Source organism: Otolemur garnettii, unplaced genomic scaffold, assembly GCF_000181295.1.
Source record: "Otolemur garnettii isolate 467f Iridium unplaced genomic scaffold, OtoGar3 scaffold00038, whole genome shotgun sequence".
NCBI classification, from domain to species: Eukaryota; Metazoa; Chordata; class Mammalia; order Primates; family Galagidae; genus Otolemur; species Otolemur garnettii.
Genome location: NW_003852433.1, coordinates 6,592,391 through 6,598,076, shown reverse-complemented (window position 1 = coordinate 6,598,076; position 5,686 = coordinate 6,592,391). Strand labels below are relative to the sequence as shown.

Here is a 5,686-nt window from a genome sequence, read left to right as displayed (position 1 = left end):
CTGTGAAAGTTTATATCTTGGTGAAGTCCAATTACATCATATTTTGTATCCTGCTCTTTTAATATCATAGCCTATGCCTGATCTCAAATGAAAAACCCCCTTGGAAAAATAATTCCTAACGGGTATATGCTATTGATTGCTTAATCATCCTCTACTGGACATCTACATTCTTTCTTTTTTGCCATTTTCACTAGGTGTTAGAGAGATTTGTGCATACACTGTGTTTTTTATAATGTCCATGGGGTGGTAACAGATGTTATGGAGAAAACCAAACAGTTATACAGTCAAAAATGTTGGTTTAAAAATGAACTTGAGGTTATTTCTTATAACTTTTACCAATGCATATTGTGACTCTCCAAGTTAAGGGATAGTGTTCAGCTACTCCCAAATTTGTCTGCTTTTAGGATTCTGCTCTGCAGGCTGGTTCAATTCCAGTCCATGTTACTATTTTTGTAAGACAGACTCCCTGACATAGAATTACCAGGTCAAATAGTATTAAATATTTGGCAAGCTATTACTGTGTAGTTCCAAACTGCCCTCCAGAACGGTTGCACTAAGTTACACACTCTTCAGCAGCATATGGACACATTGCCCAATAGTCGGCCAAGGCTGTGAATTTTTTTAATTTTTGCTGGCATGCCAAAAAAAAAAGGCACTATTATTTTCTTTATATCTCTCTGATGATGGTAAAGTTGAACATTTGATTGTCAGCAATTTGTATCACTTTTGTGAATTACCTTATTTCCTAGGCTAAGGTACTTTTTTATATATTAATTTTTTTTAAATCAGAGAGGACTTCTTTTCTTATAATCAAAATATTTATGTGGCAGTGGCTTTTTTTTCCCTTTCTTTTTTTTTGGTCTGGGGCTGGGTTTGAACCCGCCACCTCCAGCATATGGGGCCGGCACCCTACCCTTCTGAGCCACAGGCGCCACCCTTTTTTCCCTTTCTTAAAAAGTTTATTAAACTGACAAATTTTTTAATAAATGGTTCCAGCTTTGATTTTAAAAAAATAGCTACTTGTATCTATTGGGCTTTTAGTGTCTTTTTCATAATATCTATATAATCATTTGCCATAATAAGGCCATTAGATCCCCCTTAAATTCTCCACTAGTTACCTTTCAGGAGGTGCAATAGTGTTAAGGACAAATACTGTTGAGGCGGGTGCTCCTTCTGATCCCTGGTGTACTGTGTAGTGAACTCTTCCAGCCACTTGATGAAAGCAGGGCAGGCAGACAAGCCTTGAAGCAGAGAGTTCATGAAGCAGGTGTTCCCTAAATTGACAAGGCCAGGCACAAGCCCTGAAAAGGGGGGGGGGAGAAAAGAACAGCACCTCACATCTGACCAATTCTCTTTTCTCTCCCATTTGAGACCCAGAGAGTTTCTGTGCTGTGGCCTTAAATTTGGAATCCTAATCTGAGCTGGTCCTTATCCACAGAGATCCAGAAGCCAGGCCTTCTGTCCATCCCAGTACTGCAGACTCAAGCAAGAGAAGGACAGGTTCCTGTCACATGTTACTTCTGAAACGCATCATGGTATCTGGCACAGCTTGGGTCACACTCAATGTATAAAAAGACATGGTAACCTCCCCTTCACTTTTTCCTCTCTCTCATTCTCTCATGTGCTCTCTTTAATAAGAAGCAACATTTCTCTGAACAGAAGAAAACAATTGTTCTATTGTTGCTTCACCCAGAACAATGATTTTATTCTCAACAATCACTGGGAAAGACATCACTATACCAATTCTAATCAGTCTCTCTGAAAATCTTATATACTTTCCTCCTCTGCTCAAAATCTTTAAAAAAAAACTTTTTTAAAAAAGTTCCCAAGCAGGGAACATTTCTCTCCCAAAAGGAGAGAAAATGTACATAATGAACACCAATCATAACCATCCTTAGAATTAACAATGATCAAATTTTGCTGCATCCTTTTCTTCTTTTTCTCTATGCCAAATTTAATCAGTATTAAGTAGTGCAACATTTTACAAAAGGGGTATTAAAAAATTAGGAAATAGATTTTTTATTAATGAAAAAACTACCTTGAAATTTTTACCAATTACTGGCAATCTAGTTTGAGAGATCACAAATGAATAACATAATTAGTCAGTTGAACTACTCAAAAACACAATTGCCACATTAATAAGCCACTTGAAATTTTTCATTACGAAGCATTCCTTAAGCTCAAATCTAGAGAGGTGCTGAAATAGAAGTCTTTTTACTCCAGGGTATACAATACTGAGTCAATGTAAAAGTACTGTTTCAGAAACTGAAATCCTCATTTTAAAGATGTAAGAGGGGGGAAAAAGGACACTCCTCTAACTTTTTGTTCCTTTTTTAGATAACGGGGTTTTAAGTTATACCCACCACCATGATACAGTGGCCACATTCTTACCTTTTCTGCGCTTCTTTCTTTCTGTAATGGGACCCCAAATAACATATATTCCTGCTGCAAGAGCAGCGGCAATTCCACCTAGAACTCCCCAGTTCTTCATGACTTTATATCTAAAAAAGAAAATAACTTTTACTGTCTTCCTTCTTCATGAACACAATATATAAACACACGGATAAGTAGATGAACATTTTGTCAAAGTAGCCCACCAAGTACCTAAATTTCAAGTTAAAGTAATATACAGTAATAGGATTAGGTCTTGAAAATTAGAATGTTTAGACATTAATTTTTTTTCATGCAACATTGTTTTGTAGACTTTTCTGAGTTTTTTTTCCCATAGACATTAGGATTTAAAATCTAAGTCAGAGCACAACCTTCTAAAAACTGCATCTCACTCAGAGGAAAAGCTGGAGTTTTCCTCCTGCTCTGCCTGTTATTCACTCCACCACCACACTGACTATTACCAGCCAAAGCTCAGACCCCAGGGCCTTTGCACTGCTGCTCCTTCTGCCCAGAATGCTCTCCCCACCAGATCAGTACTTGGCTCACCCCCTCACCTCCTTCATCTCCCTTCACTTCTCAAGAGGCCTACCCTGAACACACAACTGGAACCTGGACTCCTGGTCTCCTATTACCCATTCTTTTTCTTTTTACCATAACACCACCTTAAAATAGTGAACATAATACTCACTATTCACAATGTTTGTTGTCTGTCTCCCTCAACTTGAATGTAAAGTCCTTAAGGGTAGGGATCTTTGACATATCCCAAGTATCTAGATCATGCCTGGCACACAATAGGTTCTCAATAATACCTACTAGGTGAGTGAATCCTTAAGAAAATATACACAGATTTTTCTTTAAGAATATTAAGCAGTGAAGGAATACACAATGTTATAAAAGATGTGAATATTTATAGAATTAAAGATTTTTTAATTTCCAGCTTGATTTGAACACTGAAGTCATTCTTTAGCTACAAAGAAATATCACCAACAATTTAATACATTGTTTTATACAAAGTTATATATTTCCACCAAGTAAGGCAAACTATATGTGTGTATATCTATGTGTGATATATATCTATATATATGTTACAAATGTGGAATATATTCTTTTTTTTTTTTTTTTGGAGACAGAGCCTCAAGCTATCCCCCTGGGTAGAGTGCCATGGCATTTCAGCTCACAGCAACCTCCAACTCCTGGGCTCAAGCGAGTCTTCTGCCTCAGCCTCCCAAGTAGCTGGGACCACAGGCGCCCGCCAGAACGCCCGGCTATTTTTTGGTTGCAGCCGTCATTGTTGTTTGGCGGGCCCGGGCTGGATTTGAACCCGCCACCTTGGGTGTACGTGGCTGGCACCTTAGCCACTTGAGCCACAGGCGCTGAGTGATCAACATTTAGATCATGTGAATATTGTTTTGATGTCAGCTCAGTTAACTTAGTGAAAAGTCACTGGTGGTAATAATGACTCTGTCTTACAGTAGTTAACATTTTTCTGGTGTCATAGCTAACAGCTGGATTTCAAATAAATCTTTGTTCTTCTAAGACATAGTCAATAGAATATGCACACAACTTGGTTAAGAAAGTAAGATTTCCAATTTACAATCGCCAAGATGTGAAAACAACCTAAATGCCCATCAACCCAAGAGTTAACAAACTGTAGTATATTTAGACCATGGAATATTATTCAGCCATTAAAAAAGATGGAGACTTTGCATCTTTTATATTAACCTGGATGGAGTTAAAACACATTCGTCTTGGCTCAGCGTCTAGGGCACCAGACGTATATACCGGAGCTGGCAAGCAAACCCAGCTCAGGCCTGCCAAACAACAATGACAACTGCAACAACAAAAAGAAAAAATAGCCAGGTGCTGTAGGGGGCACCTGTAGTCCCAGCTACTTGGGAGGCTGAGGCAAGAGAATCGCTTAAGCCCAAGAGTTTGAGGTTGCTGTGAGCTATGATGCCACTGGCACTCTATAGAAGCCGACATAGTGAGACTCTGTCTCAAAAAGAAAGAAAGAAAGAAACACATTCTTCTTAGTAAAGTATCACAAGAATGGAAAAGCAAGTATCCAATGTACTCAATACTAACATGAAGCCAGCAGGTGATTCAATACCCACCCACATAAAAGGAAAACTCAATTCAAGTGAGGGAAGGGGGAAGGAGAGGGGAGAAGGAAGGAGGATTGGTGTGCTCCCACTTAATGGGCACAATGTAAGGGTATATGGCACATCTCTTGGGTGTGGGACACCACTACAAGAGGGACTCTACCTAACAAATGCAAACATTATAACGTGGTTGTTTGTACCCTCAAATTAATCCGAAATTTTCAAAAGTGAGATCTCATTAATCTGGTTCAATTCTGGCTTTGCTATTTCACTAGGACATCATTTCACCTTCTAAGCCTCAGCTTCCACATCTGTATAAAGCAATCATGAGATCCCAACTCACAAGGGGTTTTGTGTCTATTAAATAAGTGCTAATACATAATAGGGTACACAGTAAAAACTTAATAAATGTTAGCTGCTGCAATTATTGAGTGTTACAATCTGAGGTTCATTAATGAAAGTTATTCTCGAGGTCTCTTGGTGTATCATTGTGCTGACTTTGATAAAATACATACCTGTATGTGCACCAAAGTGCCTAGACAGGACCATTACTGAAGTGCTAAAGCACTGTACAAGTGCTTTAAAATTCCCTAGTGAAATACTAATATTTAAGGGTGCATACTCTAAGCCTGGCACTGTGATAGTCTTATCTGATTTTCAAAACAACTCCACAGAAGTAGGTTCTACTTATCACCCCCCATTTTCATATATGAGGAAACTTAAGAGGCCAACTTGGTCATGGTGAGGGAGGGGACATGGCTCTGAATCTATGCCTGCCTACCTCCCAAGTCTATGCTTAAAAACCACAAAGTTTTGAGGGAAATTGAACAAAAGAGTGTTGAAGGGATGGGAAAGAAGACTTACCCAGGTTCTTAGCACAGCATGTACAAAAACTCAAGGGACAAGCGGCAACTTTGGAAACCCCAGTCCTCTGCAAAATGACATCATGAGGAGAGTGGTAGGGCCTGGGAATGGAATAGATCTGGCTTCTCCTCTCTAATTCTGCTACTATCAGGCAGCTGCTGGGCCACAGGCAAAGCTGTCCCAAGACCCATTTCTTGTCTACAGAAATGGAGGCAATGGCTCAGTGCCTGTGGCTCAAGTGGCTAAGGCGCCAGCCACATACACCTAAGGTGGCGGGTTTGAATCCAGCCCAGGCCCACCAAACAACAATGACGGCTGCAACCAAAAAA

General features: G+C 39.4%; 1 protein-coding gene across 3 annotated transcripts in view; it reads right to left on the bottom strand.

Annotated features, from left to right (window-relative positions):
* The window catches only part of USP30 (ubiquitin specific peptidase 30), a 33,912-nt gene that overhangs the window by 26,969 nt on the left and 1,257 nt on the right, over nucleotides 1–5,686 (bottom strand). For 2 of the 3 annotated variants that reach the window (XM_023513286.1, XM_003789887.2), the window contains exons 2-3: nucleotides 2,392–2,501; nucleotides 1,119–1,301 (exon numbers count right to left, since the gene is read on the bottom strand). In XM_023513286.1, coding sequence (XP_023369054.1) covers nucleotides 1,119–1,301; nucleotides 2,392–2,501 — 293 coding nt within the window. Of the gene's footprint in view, nucleotides 1–1,118; nucleotides 1,302–2,391; nucleotides 2,502–5,357; nucleotides 5,455–5,686 lie in introns of those variants that run through there. The other variant, XM_023513288.1, reaches the window with a different exon arrangement.